This window comes from Brassica rapa, chromosome A07 (assembly GCF_000309985.2).
Source record: "Brassica rapa cultivar Chiifu-401-42 chromosome A07, CAAS_Brap_v3.01, whole genome shotgun sequence".
NCBI lineage: Eukaryota > Viridiplantae > Streptophyta > Magnoliopsida > Brassicales > Brassicaceae > Brassica > Brassica rapa.
The window spans coordinates 24,677,918-24,696,541 of NC_024801.2; the positions used below are offsets into that span (position 1 = coordinate 24,677,918).

General features: G+C 31.0%; 2 protein-coding genes and 1 non-coding gene across 4 annotated transcripts; all 3 read right to left on the reverse strand.

Annotated features, from left to right (window-relative positions):
- Positions 1 to 428: 428 nt before the first annotated feature.
- On the reverse strand, positions 429 to 7,798 carry LOC103831532. The gene is made up of 3 exons (XR_004449030.1): positions 4,090 to 7,798; positions 2,832 to 3,233; positions 429 to 1,559 (listed from the first exon to the last, which is right to left on the reverse strand). It is a non-coding gene; the product is annotated as an uncharacterized LOC103831532 (transcript).
- A 2,091-nt stretch (positions 7,799 to 9,889) lies between these two features.
- On the reverse strand, positions 9,890 to 13,309 carry LOC103831530. 2 transcript variants are annotated; one of them, XR_004449027.1, is made up of 2 exons: positions 10,502 to 13,110; positions 9,890 to 10,226 (listed from the first exon to the last, which is right to left on the reverse strand). XR_004449027.1 is itself a non-coding variant. In XM_033274383.1 (1 exon), the coding sequence occupies exon 1, from the start codon at positions 11,048 to 11,050 to the stop codon at positions 10,556 to 10,558; it is 495 nt and encodes a 164-aa protein (XP_033130274.1). In that variant the 5' UTR covers positions 11,051 to 13,309; the 3' UTR covers positions 10,362 to 10,555. The 2 variants fall into 2 exon arrangements, 1 of the variants encoding a protein (XP_033130274.1); XM_033274383.1 differs by lacking the exon at positions 9,890 to 10,226 and having other exon boundaries at positions 10,362 to 13,309.
- A 1,434-nt stretch (positions 13,310 to 14,743) lies between these two features.
- Positions 14,744 to 17,666, reverse strand: LOC103831536. The gene is made up of 2 exons (XM_009107417.3): positions 15,528 to 17,666; positions 14,744 to 15,413 (listed from the first exon to the last, which is right to left on the reverse strand). The coding sequence occupies exons 1-2, from the start codon at positions 16,173 to 16,175 to the stop codon at positions 14,895 to 14,897; spliced, it is 1,167 nt and encodes a 388-aa protein (XP_009105665.1). The 5' UTR covers positions 16,176 to 17,666; the 3' UTR covers positions 14,744 to 14,894.
- Between the last annotated feature and the right edge of the window lie 958 nt (positions 17,667 to 18,624).

An 18,624-nucleotide genomic window follows, 5' to 3' on the forward strand; every position in this document is an offset into this window, starting at 1 on the left:
AAAACTTTAAAAGAGTTTTACCATTGGACATGATAAATTACAAGAGATTCTAAACTTCACAAATTACAAAATTTACAATTAAATTAAACATTAGAACCCTGATGGAGTTTAACCATTGGAGATGGTCTAAGAGCCAGTTCTGAGCTCTTATAGTTAAAAGTTAAGAGACGGTTCTTATATTCTACTAAGAACCCTATCTTAAAAACCCTCCATTAATCAAGCTCTTAGAGCATCAGCAACGGCGTGCTCTCACACATGCTCTCTTAATAAAAATAAATATAATTAAGAGAGAGAATTAAGAAGTTTTCTCTCCCAAGAACATGCTCTAAACATATGTTCTAAATGTGTCATCATTCTAGTGGTAGATATTATTTTTTGAGAGCATGTGTGAGAGCACATCATTGCTGATGTTCTTAGATCTCTTCTTGTTATATATATATATATATATATATATTTTTTTTTTTAAATCAAGAAGTTTTGGCCGTAAGTACATAATTAATTTCATACCAGTTGTTTAATCCCTTTCCCGAAACTGCTAAGACTCAAACTTAGCACCTCAACTTTTTTTTTAGCTCCGATTTCATGTGTTTCTTGAGACACCCACAATTGTGTTAGGTCATCTATGGCCACACCAATCGTAGGATGGAAGGAGATTCAGTTTGGACAAGCGCAGTTATGTTACCAGCGTGAAGGCGTTCAAAACAGAAGCTGGCTTTCGGTTCTCGGATACAGGGCGTGTCAAGACCGTACTTTTCTTCGACTGGTCATCGGGAAAGATCGGGACTTGGTGACTACATGTTTTGAAGTAAACCATTTGCGGTGCCGTTGAAGTGTCAAACCCGACAGATTTGCTTCTTCTTCTTCTTCTTCTTATGGGAGGTGCTGGATTGTGGGTGTTTAGAAGTCTCGGCCCAACTTTTGGGCTTGTTCGGTCGCTGTTTTGGTTGTTGCTGAGACGTTAGCCCCGACAAGGTTCCAAAGTGTGTTTATTCCTTGTCATTCAGGATCCTCTAGTTGGGAGTATGCACCATTACGGTGTTAATGCGGATGGTCAGGCACTACATTCAATTCTTTTGGTTCCTACGGCTCGGGCTCTTCACATTCCTCTTAATTAGGATATCTCATTGGCATAGGAATTGTTTTGTAATCTTGTTTTAGTGGTAGAATTTAGGTGGTTCAAGAGTCGGTTCATATTAGATCGTGAGGTGAATTCGTCTCGTTGTGGTGAAAAATACAACATCGTCTCGATTGGGTAGCGTATTATCTTTCTAAGTATTCCTCGGTGATACTATATCTCGGCGTTGTACGTGGAATTTAAATCTCAATGAGGTTAAAATCTTTGTATTCACAATTTGGTTAATGAAAGTTGAACCTAAAGAAAAAGATTCTTCGACAAGCGTTTGATAGAAAAACAATTTAGTATAGGAAAAAAAGAACAAAGTAGTAGAAGAGTTGGTGAAGACTTGCGCAATTATGCTTGAGCATTTTTAAGTCTTTAATAATTGATTTAAAAAATCTTCTAGTAACAAACATCATTCTTGATGGCAAATGTTCACATATTTTATATATTAAAACAGAAGTCATGACTTCTTTTCATGTGTGATTTTTTTTGTTTGGACCATTACTAAAAAATATCATATTTTACATAAGTTCATTATTATATCTTTTAATATCTTTATCATTTTATTTGAAATACAAATGAATATATTTAAAATGTTCTAACAAAATCTTTTTAAAATCTTCTTAGAATCTTTTTAAATTTACTTTCACAAATTAGTTAGTTTTAATTTAAATTATCATAAAATATAATTAGAAATTAAAATTAAATATAGTTTTGGTTTATAAATGAAAATTTAAATATAATGAAATTAATGAATTTCACAAATACATTTACTAATAATTTTTAAAGATTTTGTTAGAAATAAATATTTATTTTTATTTTAATTTTTTCAAATTTATTTTCTAATAAAAGAAAAATCATGATTTTTTTATGAGTGATATTTTTATTTGGACCATCATTTAAATTTTATATTAAATGTATATCACTAATGCTAATATACATAATATTTTTAACTACTTTAATCATAATATCTTTTATATCTTTTAATTTAAAAAAAAAAAATTAAAATTCTAACAAATCTCTTGAAAAAGATTATAATAAGATCTTAATTGTCATAAATTGAATATAAATATTTTCAACTAATTTTATAATTAGTAATGAAATGTTACTAAAAGAATAAAATTATATCATATTTTATCAGTTTTATAATAATATCTATCATTTTAAAATAATATTGAATAAAATATGATAAAATTATTTTAAATTGATAAGTTAACATATTTTATTTTCATAAATATAAAATATTTATGCTAAAATATAATATGTTGGTAGAACGGGTTAATATTAGTAAACTATATAATACATGTATAAAATTTTAACTTATCTTAAACTTTTTAATATACAGTAATTTATTATATAAAATTAATAAACATTAAAAAATTACTAAAAAAATCTAGCGATTTGAATTACGGATCATGATTATAATAAATTAAATACAAAATTGTTTTCATATATGTTGTTTCGTGCATTAAAAAATTTAGTTTAGTAATCAAACGCACATTCAATAAGACAAATATATAATAAGTAACATATATATGTGATGATTTTAATTTACAGCATGAAAACTATAAAATTATTATATTTGGCATAATTATAGAAACATTTAAATATGTGAATAATATTAAAAATATATAATAATTATGTAAAACAAATATCTATATATATAAATGTGAAAATATATACCTGCACGGTTATGCGGGTGAAAATCTAGTAAAACTTAAATGATATGTTTACAAAATAAATGATGTACAATAAATTGCAAGATTAGTACCCACAATAATAATCTATTTATATACTGCATAGTTTACACTCTTATATAACGGAACCGAGGACCAATCATACCTTCTGTCAACACCATATCCCAAACTTGTGCTAATACATCGATCACTATTTCAAAACACACACAGCATACCATTTAAGAAGTAAATGAAGCTACTAAAACGACATGCATTGTTTTGCTATTTGGCGGAAACTGCATACGAAGAAGAAACAGCTTATCGTTTAAGGGATTGCATATACACACAACAGCATCATCCATGTCCAATGCTAGTCTCTTCCCTTAGTGCCTGCGAACACGGTTCCACCCTTCAGATTTCGGCGGCGAGTTAGTTAACTAGTCAACACAATATCTTGAGACTTTATATTAGACGTGCGCAAAAAACCCAGAACTAAACACACGAGCCGGAACCAAACAACCCTCAAATATCCAAATATTTTTATATTTTTACATCTAAAATAACTAAACCGAGATCTGAACGGACATCAAAATATATAAAAATATTAATTATATTTACATATAACTATATATATATATATATAATTAAAAATCTATTAAAAGCATCCAAAAAATTTGAATAATTATAGAATATCTGAACTATCTGAAAATATCTAAAAATGTCATGATAGTAATATCCAAAATAATTTATCTGAATCATCTTAATTATTTGATATTTATCAAAAATATCTGATATTTTATCCAAAATACTCAATATTTCATCCAAAATATCCGATAAATAGTGAATTAATCGAACTACCTGAAATAACTGAATATGTATCAAATGAGAACCAAAATTTTTCTAGGTATTTTTTATTCTTACTTTTACTACACGAACCAAATCAAATCCAAAACTACCAAACCAAAAATATATCAGATAGTAAGGATCTTCTAGTTCTTTATTTAAATTAACCAATACTCAAAATACCCGAACCAAATCGAATCCATACCGTAATGCCCAGACCTACTTTATATAGTAAATCAATTATTGGGCACCAAAATTAAAAGATCGGAGTACAAGTTTGTGGTCCGCTTCGTCTAAAATAAGTTTGAATATTTGGCATATCATCGATTATTGGCGGATATCTAATCTCTTGAGTTATTTTTTTTTCGGTCAACTTGTGATCCATCTCGTTAGAACAATATAATAATTCGCTCGATAGATATTTGTCGTGTCCTAAATTACAATACCAACCTCTTGCTCAGAATTTTCTGAAGAGGTCCTAGACATCGGAGGACTTGACTGCCTCCTATGTAGCGGAGGAGTTGCAACCGGAACTAGAGCCAGAGACGTAGTTTCGACAACATCAACATCCCACAAGAACGAGTCCGAGCTACGACGAGAGTCATGAGTGACTGAGTCACGCCACGGAGGAAGTCCACCATTGCCTCGGAGGAAGTGACCGTGTCTAGTCTTGAGCTTTACTTTTGATCCTTCTCTCACCGGCTCCCACTCTACGGATGAGTCAATTCCACTCAGCTTCGACAATACCACCTTACGACCCGTGGCACCGAGCAAAAACCGCTCGTTCGAAGCGGTGAGGTAGCTACCGTAGCAACTCTTCAAACGGATCGCTTCAAAGGAACCACGAACAGGTTCGACGGTCCATCGAGCTCTTTTATCGGAACCATTCCTTTCTTGAGTCACCGACTCCACGTCCTCTTCCGCCATTAGATACTTCTCGTGTATGTTACGCATCCTAACGGCTTTAGCTTTATGGAAAAACTCCATTTGCTGATACTATGTTATTACTATTTTCTTCTTGTTGGAACTTACGCAAAATTTGTTTCATAAAAGTATAAAACGAATTGTGAAGTGAATGCATTGTTTGGTGTGTACTAGTTAATAACTATGTATTAATGGAGACCAATTCCAAAGCGATACACAATGATGTGGACCTTTTCAGTCTTTTAAAAATTAGTTTAATATTCTTACCAAAATAATTAGTCGAATATTGAATAGTCATGTGATGAAAAAGAGTATACAAACTATTTCTTTCCGCGTAAACTAAATACCTAAATAGTCATATGTTTTCTAAATTATAATTACATTCTAAATACCTACGAATTTAAAGTTGGAAATCTGTATTCATGGAGAATGAAAATTCAAAATTCCAAACTCTCCAAAATTAAAGCTCGAAGTCGAAACTCTAAAACCTATAAACTTTAACTACATTGATTTGAAGATGATTTTTTTTTGAAACACAACTTCATTTAATCATCGGAGTATTGAGATTACACCACTCGATACAAGGCCAAAGCCTCACCGCTTCGAACAATAATTTATACTCCCTCTATTTTATAATAAGTGTGATTCTAGTTTTTTTTCTTGTTACACAAAAAATGTCATTTTACAATTCCAATGCAAATTATATTTACTTTCAGCTGAAAATTAATTGCAAACTGCAATAATTTTATAAATAATTTTATTTATTCTAAATGTTATTGGTCAGAAAATATAATTAAATAACAATCTACATATATTTGCGTTACTTTCAAAGTGACACTTATTCAAAAACGGAGAGAGTAAGATTTATGGTGTGATTAAAAAACATTAAACTATCTTTAAACCAATGTAATTAAGGTTTATGGGCTTTGGAGTTTGAAACTTCATTTTTGAGAGTTGGAGTTTTGAACTTTCAATACGTAGGGATACAGTTTTTGAACTTAAAATTTAAAAATATATAAGACGCGGTCATAGTTTGGAAGATATTCAATATTATACTAGAGCTTGATCCGTGCACATATGTGTTTATTTTAATAGTTGTACAGACATACATCCATATGGTGTTTATTTTCGATTTATAGTATATAAAGTTTATGATAGATCGAGATTTTTAATTGTCGGTAATTTGTTGGTTGTTCATATTGTGGTTGGATACTAAACCAAACAAAATGATATGTTATATAACATATTCGTAAATTAGTAATTTTTAATTACATTAATCATTTTCTGTGTATTTCTTTAAAAATTAAAACACCAATTAGTATATTTATGTATATTAATAAATCTATCTTTCTAGAATAAAATATTTTGTGTCAAATAAAATCCATTCATGTTTTAATAAAATATACGGATATGTCTCTAATTTTTTTTATAAGCCAAATAATTTTTTTCTATGTTTATTTTTGTCGAAAATATTAATTAAAATTTAACAATTGCATTCTTATCATTCAAATATATATATGTGTGAATAATAGTAATCTTAAAATTATTTAACATATATTTTAAAAATAAATTTACATTTTTAATAAAATATGAATAGTTTTATTTTGTATGTGAAATGAAATAATAATATACATGAATATATAATATTGAAAGGGAGATATTTCAAATTTACCACAAGTTTGATATCACTTTACAACTTTACCCTTATATGATAACTATTTTCATAAATACCTTAAATTTGTGATTAAAATATTAAATTAATTCTCTTAAATAATTTATAGATGTTTTTAAAAATAATCTATAAAATAATTATATTTTTATAATAATGTATAAAATATTTATAAAAGTTTATAAACCTAATCCCAACTCTTAAATACTAGACCTTAAACAAATAATCACTAAATCCTAAATCTAAATGTTATGGTATTTTTGATTACTTATAATTTTGAAAATGGTAACTAACTTAGGGTATTGTAATCTTTTTTTTTTGTTTAAAATATGTATGTCACATTTAAATAAATCTATTCAATTTTACTGTAAAATTTAATAGAAAAAATTCCAGTTAAATAATTATGGTAAGCTTGATTAGAAAATAATGGTAAATTGGTCAGAATATAATATAACAAAATAAATGATTTATACTAAATTAATTAATAATTATTAAGCCAGTGACACATTTATAATTATTATGAAGAAGTAAATGTTATTTTAAAAGATACTTTAATTTTAATAATATTGATGATAGTTTTTGTAGGGAAATTGCTCTTTCATTCGTAACAACTAGGTGTAGAAAAATCGTGCTTATTTGACAAGTTTCCACTTTGACTATATCTGTTACTTCACGTCAGCATATTTGTATATCTACAATTACATATCCTTTTACCTTACGTGTTTCCCATTCTTCCCGGTTACAACTTGTGTAATCGGCAGAAAGGAGTACTATTTACAAGGTATCAATATCAAAAATATTCATAATAATGTATATAATAAATGGTTGAGACTAGGGATATGCTTTATTTATTTTATTGGATATGTTGGCCCTTAAGAAATAGCTAAAGGTGAGATTGATGAGGTGTGAGATTTTTTTTCTTCCGCAAATTGGATTAGATTAGTAGAAACTGAGATTGTCTTACAAGATACACCACCTTAAACAATAAGAGTTACAGACAAGCTGGTTTGTCCCAAATCCGCTTTGATATCTGATCTACTTTTGTTCTGAATTTAGAATCTGATCCTTATTTAGGTTCCATGTTCAGGCATCGGTCCACGATTAACCAATAAAATAGAAACGCAATCAAATCGGAATGTTTCAAAATGATTTGCGTGCCTCTAGAAAAATGAATTCTTATGTTAATCTTTCGCACGTAGGATACAAATCAAAATGCTTGCCGTGTATCCCTCACTCCACTATGATTTAACAAATCGAAATAAAAATTTAAGTTGAACAAAAGATTTCGTTGGGTAATTGTGTAACTCGTTAGTGGTAATTTTGTAATTGGGTAATTCTGTCCTGGTAATTGGATAATTCTGTCTGAACTAATTATTGAGTAATTTTGTTCGAATCGGCTCAAAATTTTATTTCCATCGGAATGAATTATTTCGTTTAAAAAAAAAAGATTTCGTTGTTTATTAAAAATATCATTGACACGTATGTATGTGGTGTATGGTTGCTCATGAGGGCTGGGTGAACTGATTTTGAGCCCAGTTCATAACTATAGAACTATAGAACTAAATATATATATTTTTTTGACAAGAACTCTCTTTTTTTTGTTCCTTTTTGTATTATTCATGTCTTAAGCAATTAGCACAAGCCCTTGTCACTCAATTAAACTTGTTTAAAGATCAGCTAAACAATATGGGTTTTTATACTTAACAGTTTTATGCAGACATAATCAAAAAGGTCCTAAAATACTCTCCACATTTTCCTTTGTATTTTATGCTGTTATATCTTTGACAGAATTTTGTTCAAATATATATAATATTTATTTATATCTGATGGTCTGTGGACAAAATCGATTTCGTGATATAATAACACTCATTTGTGGAAATCCCAAGTTTTGATAAAAAAATTTACAATTGTTTTTTCTCTGGCAACTAGTCATTTAAAATCGATTTATGGGAACTCATTTGGTGAATATTCACAATGATATTTAGTTAGTTGATTATAGTGTACAAATTGGTGACCGTTTAAGGCCACTAGGTCCACAACAAGAATATCTGAGGTTATAAAAGCCAACTCTTCCTTCGGTATCAAAGCTCATGTTTCTTCCCATTCCTCTGCAAGATTCAAAGCTCATGTTTCTTCCCTCGGTATCTTTGTCTGAGGAAATGCACCTCCGGTGATGTTGCAGTTGTTCCTCATTATCACTCATATCTTACGGTTTAAACGCTATGTTTTAAATTAGATTTCTCAGATTAAGATGTAACGAAAGTCTAGAACTAGCTTTGTAATCTCTTTTTAGTGGTAGAATTAGATGGTATAAGAGATGGTTCATTCCGAGTCTTGGGATGAACTCGTTTTCACAGTGGTGAAAAATGCAACAATACTCCTGTTTTTTTGTGGGACACGGCATCGGCGACCGGCGACACCAAAACATCAAAGAATTTAAACTGACAGGTCATCAATAATTTAAAATAGAGAGTCAAAAGATAACACTAATTGACGCAAACCACACGTCAAGATATGTATGGGAGACGCTGAATTTTACAGCGGCAAAGAAACAGGGGAAAGATCATTAGCTACCGTCGCTGGCGGGAAGTATAAATTGACGCTGCGTCTACAGTTTTCTGTTTTGTTTGTTAAATTTTAGACGCTCGCTATGACGATGCATCCGGCAAAAGAACATAGCTAATGTACTTTAGCTTGCGCTAGATCCAAGTGAGAGATCACCTAATGAGTGTTTCAGGGTGTTGGTAAGATGTATTGTTGTATGTGTGGTAAAATTGATGTGGTCAAAATTTTTGTACCAATTTATCTGTGAATGAAATAGTTCATGTTGAGCCAAAAATAAAAAAAACAACTCTTCCTTTCACCTTATGCTCACAGTAAAAGAGCAACTCTACTCAAAACTATGTGCTCCTTTCTAGAGACTCCGGTGAACCCACTGGAAATCTGTAGGATCTAGCCAAAACTAACAAACCCACAATAGGCTGTGTCAAAGAGTTGAGTTTCCCATAAAATGGGTGTTGGTGAATTAGAATACTGCTGGACAGATCTGCAATAATGGGCCAAGCCCATTCAAGAGATCCTTTCCATCTCGAGCAAACATGATCCGTCAGCTTGGTAGTGGATCTGAGCCGTCTTACGGCAATAATATTTTAAAAAGTTATTTTAGTTTAGTTGTTAGTGTCTCTTTAAAAGGATATCCCGATACGGATTTAAGTTTCGAAATAAACATTTTTTTGAAAAAAATTATATATATATATATATATATATATAAAAGACTTCATCTAATCTTGTTAGTTGTTGATTAACTTCTGTTAGAATCAATGTAGATTTATGCACATTTTAAAAAGTTTGAATAGTTTTTTTTTTAATTATAATTGAGCTGATGTCGTTTTTGGCACTTACTATTTGTTCGAGTCTTATTTGGCACAACTGAAATTGTTGGGGTCGAAATTGACATTTTTCTTTGTATATCAAAACGACGTCGTTTATTTTGTTAACGGTTGACTAATTTTTGTTAGAGTCAATATAGATTTATGTACGTTTTAAGAAGTTCATATATTTTTTTTAATTATAATTGAGTTGAGGTCGTATTTGGCACCAATCAATTGTTCAGATCGTATTTGGTACGATCAAAATTGTTGGGGTCGAAATTGACACTTTTCCCAGCGAATGTTCATATATATACTTAAATGATTCGTTTGCAAGAAGTATATTATGTACAATAAAATGAAAGATTAGCACCCACAATAATAATATATCAATATATTTTATATCTAACACCCTTATCTAATGGAACCGAGGACCAATCTTTAACCTTTTGGTCAACACCATATCTCAATTTGAGCTAATACTTTGACCACTTTTGCATGACACACACAGCATGCCGTTTATGGGATTGCGTCTGTACACGCAACAACAATATCCATGCTAGTCTCTTCCCTCAGCGTCTGCATCAACTGTTCCACCCTTCAGATTTCGGCGGCGAGTTAGCCAACTAGTCAACACAAATCAAGAAAATGTGTTGAAACTTCATACAGTATTTAGTTAATATATATTTATATATATAGTAAATAAATATTGGGCACATTATCTGAATATTTATCTGAATATAAATATTGGGCAAAATAAGTTTGGAGATATTCGAAATATTATCAATTATTGGTGGATATCTGATCAGTCTCGTTATTATTTTTATTTTTTCAACTTCTGACTGAAAACAAATAACAATTCGGGTAGATAAGTTGTCTAGTCCTAAATAACAATACCAACCCCTTCCTCCGATTTTCCTGAAGTGGTCTTAGACATCGGAGGTCTTCGACAGCCTCATATGTTGCGGAGTAGTAATATCGGAGCTGGAGCCGGAGACGTCATTTCAACCAAGATCTCCACGACATCAACATCCCACAAGAACGAGTCCGAACTATGATGAGAGCCATGAGTGACTGAGTTACGCCACGGAGGAAGCCCACCATTGCCTCGGAGGAAGCGACCGTGTCTAGTCTTGAGCTTTACTTTTGACCCTTCTTTCACCGGCTCCCACTCTACGGACGAGTCAAGTCCACTCGGTTTCGACAAAACCACTTTACGCCCCGTGGCACCGAGCAAGAACCGCTCTTTCGATGCGGTGAGATAGCTACCGTAGCAACTCCTCAAACGGATCACTTCAAAGGAACCACGAACTGGTTCGACGATCCATCGAGCTCTCTTGTCGGAACCATTCCTTTCTTGAGCCACCGTCTCCTCGTCCTCGTCCGCCATAAGATACTTCTCGTGGACGTTACGCATCCTAACGGCTTTAGCGTTATGGAAAAACTCCATTTGCTGATACTATGTTATTACTACTTCTTGTTGGAACTTAAGCAAGATTTGTTTCATAAAACAAATTGTGAAGTGAATGCATTGTTCGGTGTGTATTTAATGACTATTTACTAATGGAGACCAAGTCCAAAGCGGCACACAATGATGTGGACCTTAGACCATCTTTAACGGGCGGTCCTTAGTGGAATTATACATAAAATGACTCAATTAAATAAATAAAAACAAATTAAATATGCTGTTATCGATCCTAAAGAGGGGACTTTTGTGACCGACTATATGATCGGTTATATGAGGCACGTGTCAGCAGTTAGGCTAAAGTATATGGTTCTGTATTTTTTTTTTATAATTTCTTCTCTCCTCTCTCTCCTCTCTCTCTCTCGTGTTCTCAGTCGTGCGAAAGAGAAGCGAACCGTTGATCGATCGAAACTCTCCGACGGAGCCTCCACCACCGATCCACGAACGAGATGGATATACTCATTTTAATGTTTCAGAGTTTCAACAAGGAAAAAACACCAGAACTTCACATGTCGATCTCGATTTTTCTTCAGAAATGCCTACAAATATCGCCAATATGATGGGTGTTCGAACTGCAATTTGTGATCCACATACCCATCAACAACTTAAAGCCGATTTGGTTGAACATTTACGGAATCGATTTGGACGTGACTGAGACAACTACCAAGCTCGGATGTTTTTTTAAATTATTTTTGATTATTGTACTAATTTTAATTTTAATTTTTTTATTTATGTTTTAAATGTTATTTTTAATATATTTTATTTAATAAATAAATTTTATATTGAAAAAAATATTTAATATTTTTTTTAAGAACCTCTAGTTAAGAAACTCCCAATAAACCGACTAAAATAGGAGTTTCTTAACTAAAGTTATTTGATTAATTTTATTAATTAAAAGTTACTAAGAAACCCATTAGGGGTAATAGGGTTAAAGATGGTCTTAGTCTTTTAAAATTCAGTTTAATATCCTTAGCAAAAATAATTAGTTGAATATTGAATAGTCATGTGATGAAACGATTTTAACGACTAGGCATGGAAAAGTCGTGCTATATCTATAATTACATATCCACGTTTGTTACTTTCACCATATTTGTTACTTCCACGTCAGCATCCTGCTATATCTACCTTGAAATATTTTTAATATTAAAAGCACTATATATATATATTATTTCATTTTAAATTTTTTAGTTTTGATTTTTATTTCTATAAAGCTTTTAATAAAATATCAATGATAAGATCATATTCACATTATTTTGAGTTTGTTCGAAAAATGAGAAATTTGATCATTCGTCTAATATTTGTTTTTCTATAATATCCTATCTGGCTATTATAATTGTAAGAATGAGAGATTTGAACTATTTATAATAAATTTTATGATTTATCATTTAATAAATCAAACATTTATTACTTTATACATAGTTTACATATACTAGCAAGGTAAAATATTTTTTTATCGATATACTCTTAAATAACTAAATCTCAAAAACGTAGGTTAATAAAATACGTACTTTTTGTTTATATTTTGAGTCCGCATTTATATTCTATAACACTTGATTTATCATATTTAAACACTTACATGTGAATAGAGTTTGCCGGTTATTTTCTTCAAAATTTTGATTCTTAGATATGTATCTGGAGTGGAACTAACTTTTACAGATGTCAATCTTTTTAAATTAACGTAATTCACCGAATTCACAGAAGAAGTTAAAAAAGAAATAAAACTCAGATTAGTAAAACAAAAACGAAAACGCGATTATAATTTTATAGAAGTAGAAAATGAAATCTGAATCGATAGAAAACAAATTAAGAGCAGAAAACATAATCTCCTTTCGTCGCTTTACAATCGATATTGCCTATCTGATTTTTATAATGAATGAACATTAATATAAAAAACTTACACTCTGCATGGCTCATGTTATCATCTAATGAGTATTTATTAAGGCATCTTACGATTAGATTTGAATGGCTAGCACACTATGTGAACATAGGCAAACGAAAAAGAGACGTTTGTAATCTACTCGAGTAAATTAATATTATAGCTATTTTCAAAAAAAAAAAAAAATTAATATTATAGCTGTATTATTACAAGCCGAGTAAAGACAAAAAATATGCATAAATGTATATAATATAGGGCTTATTTGCCAAATAACCAAAAAAAAAAGAGTAATTAGATTTTTAGTGAGAGGTTAGAGAGAGATAGGAAGAGAAATAAGGAGAGAAGGAGTGTTTTTGGTTAGATAGTGGGTTTGTGTTTTTTTTATGGTTATAGGGTGCAATTTCCCTATAATATATAATATATGGTTGGGACTTAGGATATGATTTTCTTTTTTTTTATTGGGATATGTTGCCCTTAAGAAATAACAAGAGGTGAGATTGACGAGTGTGGGACTCTCTTAAGGCTTATCTTAAGGCATGTCCCAATGACAGATCATAAGTAAGACCAACTTGTTACATTTTCTCGCGTCTGTGATACGTTACTCTTATTGTTTACGCATATAGTTTGTCATCGACCGGACAAACTGGTTTGTGCCGCTTTGAAATTTGATATACTTTTGAGTTTCATATGTTGGTTTTGCTCTGAATTAAGAATCTGATCCTTACTTAGGTTCGCTGGACAGGCATCGGTCCAAGATTAACCAAGAAAATGTGAAGGCAATATCAAATCGGAATGTTTCAAAATGATTTGCCTGCCTCTACGAAAAATGAATTTGTATGTATACGCATACAAATCAAGATGCTATGCAAATTCATAAACACCTTAATTTGAATGAACCAAAATTGACCAACTATTTTTGAAAGAGTTACCAAAACAAACTATTTTTGAAAGAGTTAAAAATCGTTGGATCAGCGTGTATCACTCAATCCACTATGGTTTAACTTTAACTAAACGAAATAAAAATTTGAAGAACAAAAGATTTCGTTGTTTAAATTCAAAATTCATTGACACGTATGTATGAGACGCGGTGTATGATTGCTATTATGGGCTGTGTAAGCTGATTTTGAGCCCACTTTATAACTAACTAACTAATCGTCTTTGAGTCCAGTCATTGTTGGTTTTTATTTAAAACTTCTAAAATCTGATATCGATTTTAGGAAAATGTGAAGTGTTTTAGGACCTTTTTGATTAGGGTCTGCATAAAACTGTAAGTATAAGAACCCATATTGTTTAGGTGATCATTAAAAGCCCATATTGTTTAGGTGAACATTAAACAAGTTTAATTGAGTGACAAGGTTTGTGCTAATTGCTTAAGACATGATTAATGCAAAAAAGAGACTTCTTGTAAAAAAAAAATATAGTTAGATTCGTGATATAATAACTCATTTGTGGAAATCGCGAGTTTGATAAAGATTTTTTACAATTGTTTTTCTCTGGCAACTAATCATTTACAATTGATTTATGGGAACTCATTTGTTGAATTTGACGATGATATTTAGTCAGTTGATTATAGAGATTGTGAACGAAAGTAATAATATTTGGATAGAACATCATGTCCATATATTTAAGCCAAAAAAAAAACTTCATGTCTATATGATATCCTTCTTAAGATAATTAATAATCCCACAAACAAATCAGAACGAGATTTCTTATATGCCAAGAAACCTGCTGATCTCAAAGGCTGGTGTTGAGCCACCCGCTGTGAGTCTGTGACTTTGTTTTTGCTAATAACGAAAGAAAAATGAAAAAAAAAAATCCAATTATAAATCCAATCAATAAACTTCTATCAAAGAAACTACATATTAAAGATGTTGCAAACAAAATGATAATTAAATCGATTAGTTAAACTTTTTGGGTTTAAAGTAAAACTTTAGACAAGTTCAAGGCCATTGATTAACCGGTCTCATGTGAACGCTCCATAATCTCGACCACGTCAACTTCCCAAACCACACAATCCTGCGTAGCACTCCGGTTCGGTATATCATGCGTAACCGAATTCCTCCAAGGTGGCATTCCCCCATTGGCTCTCAGAAAATTCCCGCCGTTTCGACTCTTCAGCTTCACCTTTGACCCATCCGTAACCGGCTTCCACTCTCCCGCCGGATCACCATCTCCGGTCCTCCTCGACTGAACCACCTTATGCCCCGTCGCTCGCAGCATCATCCTCTCGTTAGAGGCAGTCAAGTATCCACCGTGGCAGCTCTTTAACCGGATCACACCTGATCCGGGTACCAATTCAACTCTCCATCGGGCCTCTTTCGATGACCCGTTCCGGCCCATTACCACACTCTCCTCGTTATCATCTGCAATTAAATACTTCTCGTGTACGTTGCTTCGCAGTCTCACCGATTTCGCAATCCGAAAGATATCAATCGCTGATGAATATTCATCAAATTTCGTCGAATCTTTTTTCTGTTCCAAAATCAAATTATAAATCAATCACCAAAGTATTACGTTTAAATTAGTAAAAATTCAATGAAAAGAATTATTATGAATTTTATAAATATAAAATATGTTATTACAAACCTCTGTTGGTTTGGGGGTTGATGTCTCCGACATTGACGGAGTAAACATAAGCTTCGAAGAAGAAACTGAGACAGGATCCGACCCGATGGACTCGGAAGATCCAAATGTCGGTGATTCTTTAACCGATGACTCGTCGTTGACCGCGGAGTTAAAACTCGAAGCCGGCGACGAAAAGCCATCAGCGAACGAAACATTCTCAGGATTCTCAACGACCTCGACGGTCCACGAGATCCATTTCTTATGCACGTGCGGCTCATGATCGTGCGTGACGGAGTTTTTCCACGGCGGCGATCCACCGTTCCCGCGCAAATATGTCCCGTTCCACGACATGAGTTTGACCGGCAACTCGTCTCTGATCGGCTCCCAGTTGCTCTCGTGCTCCGCCTGACGAAACGGCGGCGTTTGGACGACTTTATGGCCTGTGACACCGAGAAAAAACGACGACTCGCTCGCCGTTAGGTATTTGCCGTAACAGCTCTTGAGACGGATGAAATTGGGCTTGCGTGGCACCATCTCCACCGTCCATACCGATTGCCGTGACGTTCCGTCAGAGCTTTGACGGACGGCTTTTTCGTCGTCAACGGCGAAGAGGTAATTTTCGTGACAGCTGCGTAATCTAATGGCGGAACCTCTGGTGAATAACTCCATTTCTTTTCCTCGCTTAGGACACGGCGAGATTTTTTTTGTTTTGAATTTGGTCGTATGTTTTCTCCATTTATATACGCTAGTTTCTTATTATTTGTTATCCAAATATTACAATTTCATAGTATTAAATGTTCTCCGCGTAGATTTGTTAGGAGATTATTATGTTTCCTTCGTTAAATTATTATTGCTAAATATGATGACATCGTCAATAAAATTTTCCAGGCTGTTCTGTTCATCAATAGTCTCTCGTCCAGATGTCAGTAGCAAAGCCTCTTGTTCCCTTTAACAATAGTAGTTGTAATTTATGGTTTTTATATTATATCATTAAAAGTCAAATTTCTTTTTATTTTTATTTTTATTTTTATTTTTATTTTTACTAGAGTTTGATACTTAGATTATATAACAAAACATAGAGATTATGTTACTTTTTTCTGGGAACAAGAGATTATGTTATATATTATGAATTTTTAACAGGTCAAAGTGATAAATGACATACTAACTAAATCTCAGCAAAGGTAAAACTAGCAGATTTTTTGTAATGTAAACTTTATTGTTCACATTTCACACAATGTAATCCAGAATAAATATATAAAGCTAAAGTAAAATGTCAGTGTTTGTTAATACTTTTCCTAAACTGGTAAATACAATTTTTGAGATTTTGGTTTGCAATATATAGATTAATGTGAAAAGAAAACAATTTTTAAGTATTTAAATGAAAAGACATGACAACTGTTTGATATTTTTATGAAATTTTAATATTTTTTAATTTATTTGATAAAATGTTTGATATATATTTTTGATAATTTTTTAATTATAAAAATTATATGATGTCAATTTATTTAACCTAATATTTTATTTATATACATGATTTAATTTAATATGAAAACTTATTTAATTTTAGATAAAAGGAGTTTTTTTATTTATGAAAATATAAATAAAATAATCTATTAATTTAACTTATTTAAAATTAACTGAAATTATTTTGTAGTATCTAAACTTGCACACAACAAAAACAGTTATACATTTTTCAACGTTTTCTATTATTTAGTTGAGTCTATATGTATGAAAAAAATATATTTTTGACTAAAGATTGAGATTATTAAAATGTTTATGTTTTAATAAAAGAGGTTATATAATATACCATATGACTAAATCTTAGATCCACAAAAATGTTTATATTTGAATAAGAAATATTTATTAAGTTATTTGAAAGAAAATTAACAAGAATTTATTTAAAAAAATTGATTCAATGTTTATGTTGTTTAGACTCAAATTTAATTATTGAGTTTTTGGAAACATATCTAGTACTATAATGTTGTTCGATAATATCTTTATGAAGTTTTAGTATTTTCATTAATTACCAGTGATATTTTATGTAATATAAGATATGATTAAATCTTACGTTAATTAAAATATTTCTGTTTTAATAAAAAAAATATTATATAATGAAACATATGAGTAAAAAATATTATATAATGTAACATTATAAAGATATATTTGCTCCATCCTCTTTCTGAGAAAAAAAAGTTTGTATTCTAAAAACAATGGAGATGAAAAGAATGGTTTTATTTATGGTGATGATGTTGACGATAGGAAACCTTATGGTTGAGTCGAAAGTTACAAACAGAAGTTTTCAGCTATGTTTCAGGATGTGTTTTAACATATGTATCATTGGCCCACCACGAGACAAATTTGGATGTTTCGGTAAATGTACTAGGGAATGTACTGGGAAAAAAATCGAAATCGATTGTGTTTTTTCTCAAGATCTGAGTAAGTTTAATTTTCCAATAATTGTATATTTTATATAAATGTATATTTATATTCATTGAGCATATATATTTTTTTTTGCTAAAATCTACTTATATCTTTATCGTTTTGTTGTTGTGTGTAATGAGCAGAAAAAAAGATCGATGTGAAGAAGGCAAAAGACTATGTGGATTTATTTTTGGATATGTGTGATAAAAGAGTCTGAAGGAAAATAATAATTACTCATATTTGAAGTTTTGATAATATAACAAAGATATGTATTATTCGGTTATTTCAATTTTATAGTCAATTCAAATAAACATTTGCCGATTGATCAATTTAGCCAGTGTTCGAGAAAGCGTTAGGCGCTAATCTCAACGCCTAGCGTCCAGAACGATTAATCGTACGCCAAAATTATTAGTAAATCGGTCTAGACATTTATCAATTAAAATAATAATAAATATATATAATATATATGTTAAATATCAAGATTATGAATAATAATATTCATATTATTTATTTTCATAAGATTAGATATATAAATATATTAATTGATATAATTTATAAATTTTTATTATTTATTATTAATATATTATAATTATCTAAGCGGGTTATAAGAATATGGCTATGGTTCTAGAGAGCCTAAGGCCTAAAACAATTTTCAGAGCATTGATTTATCTAGATAGTTGCATTATCAGTTCTTTCC

Excerpts from the sequence above, each read along its gene's own strand:
- LOC103831530 (XM_033274383.1), bottom strand. The coding sequence starts at position 11,050 with ATGGAGTTTTTCCATAACGCTAAAGCCGTTAGGATGCGTAACGTCCAC.
- LOC103831536 (XM_009107417.3), bottom strand. The coding sequence starts at position 16,175 with ATGGAGTTATTCACCAGAGGTTCCGCCATTAGATTACGCAGCTGTCAC. Across the intron at positions 15,414-15,527 it reads CAACCCCCAAACCAACAGAG|AAAAAAGATTCGACGAAATT; the intron begins GTTTGTAATAAC and ends ATTTTGGAACAG.